This window comes from Diabrotica undecimpunctata, chromosome 6, assembly GCF_040954645.1.
Source record: "Diabrotica undecimpunctata isolate CICGRU chromosome 6, icDiaUnde3, whole genome shotgun sequence".
In the NCBI taxonomy this organism is placed as follows: domain Eukaryota; kingdom Metazoa; phylum Arthropoda; class Insecta; order Coleoptera; family Chrysomelidae; genus Diabrotica; species Diabrotica undecimpunctata.
The window spans coordinates 75309992-75311991 of NC_092808.1; the positions used below are offsets into that span (position 1 = coordinate 75309992).

The 2000-nt window shown below is 42.9% G+C and overlaps 1 protein-coding gene across 1 annotated transcript; it reads right to left on the reverse strand.

Moving 5' to 3' along the window:
• Window positions 1-576: 576 nt before the first annotated feature.
• On the reverse strand, window positions 577-1407 carry LOC140444451 (uncharacterized). The gene has a single exon (XM_072536207.1). It carries the CDS (start codon window positions 1405-1407, stop codon window positions 577-579), a length of 831 nt encoding a protein of 276 aa, XP_072392308.1.
• Window positions 1408-2000: the final 593 nt, after the last annotated feature.

Sequence of the window (2000 nt, forward strand, 5' to 3'; positions counted from 1 at the left end):
CCAGAAGGCATATTGGCCGATAAGAGGTCGGTGAATCAGGAGGTTTCCCGGGCTTTAGGAGTAAAACCAAGTTCGCCTCCTTCAAGTCCTTGGGAAACTCTTGTTTCTGCAGTAGATCATTAAATATTCTTCTGATCAAACCTGGTTTCTCAGTTGCTATTATCTTTATTGCCTCTGGTGGCAGTCCGTCAGGGCCGGGAGCTTTCCCTGTCTTCGTATCCTGACCAGCGGTTTTCACCTCTTCTTCTGTGAACTCCTCTATCATGGTTGGGAAAACCTTGGTGAAATCTGACATGTCCTTGGTGGGAAAGAGGAGTTCATCTCATCCGCTGGTCTTCGTCGAGTCTATATGGGGCCATTATCTTTAAAGTCTTCATTGTGATTTTGTATGCATCACCCCATATATCCTCGTCGAGTGCTTTTATCAGGGTCTGCCACTTTTCTTTTTTCTCTTTTTTTATTGTATTATTTAATCTTTTCTTCAAATCCTTGTATGTATCTTTAAGCTCGAGGTTGCCCTGGCTTCTCGTATAATTCCTTCGAGCTCTGAGGCATCTCTCCCGTAGATCTTCTATCTCATCTGTCCACCAATAGGGGGATTTTTTTTCCATGTTTCTTCTTCTCGGTAGCCAATTTTGCCGCATTTTGTAGAGCTGTTTGAAGTTGGCCGAGGTCAGAAATCTCATCTTCATTTATTTTTCTGACCTCCGATGGGTACTTGTTTTTGTTGAAATATGATTTTGCTGTACCTATCGACCGCTTTATCCCCCCTTTAACCTTTACCTCAAATTGTATATATCGGTGGTAGGTGAAGAGCTGATCGTCGAGTACATCCCACCCGTACACCTTCCTGGATAGCCCTTCGCTCGCGAATGTGATGTCAATGTGTGATTGGCTGGCCCCCCGTATGAAGGTTGGCTTATTGTTGTTCAGCACTTGGAGGCCAGCCTGGGCTATCCATTCATTCCAGAGTTCCCCCTTTTTGTCGTTTATGGGGGAACCCCATTGTCTGGACTTCGCATTTATGTCCCCGGCGATCAGTATATTTTTTTCGTTTATAGCGGCACCCATTATTTCATTAACGATTGTTTCGTATCTCATCATAGGGATGTTTGGAGATACATAGCATGCCAGGAGGCTGAAATCCCTCAACCTAATGAGTAAATGATTTCCTCCCCTGACAATGCTCTGCACTCCGACATCCCTATTTTTAATGAGCACCGCTACATTTTTCCCCTCGTCTTGTATCCACCCACCGCCTGTCGTTATCTTTTTGTTAGGTTCGGGTACGATGAGCAGATCTATATTTAGCTTGCAGGCTTTTGCGTAGATGAGGTCGTGCGCTCGGCGCGCCCTGCCTACGTTCACCTGCAAAATCCTTATACCAGGTTGATCTTTGGGGTTCATTATGGTTCAGTTCCCTGAGGTCGCTTCCGCAGTGGATTCGCGTCTTATATTAAAATTAAAATTCTTATAGACTAGGATAAAAAAATAAATAAGTATAAATAAAATTAGTGTATAAATAAAAAGTTTATAAATATAATATGTATAAATAAAATAAGATAGATAAAATATATAAATAAAATAATAAATGTGTGTATATATAAAATTTTTAAATAAATAAAGTATATAAATATGTAAATATAATAGATAGCATTTAGTGAATAACGTGGATATAATGTTGTAGTACTTGGATGCCTTTATCCATGAAAAGCTGAGAGAGATGGCTTCCTGTCCCGCCGGTGGGCTGTATAGGGGCCCACTCGCGTTCTCCATGAAGCCATCTCTCGCTTTTTCGTCTTCCTTGTTACATTTACCCACCCTTTGGGGGTTCCCTGTCTCCTCCCGTGCCATACACCCACCTTCTATAGGCTGGGCACTGCATCCTATCCATTCTATGGCCTTCCTCGTTACAGGTGAGGCAGTATGAAGTGCTGTCGCACTGCACTGCTGTGTGCCCTGATTTTAAGCAGTTGTAGCAGCACGCTGCCCTGCTCTCA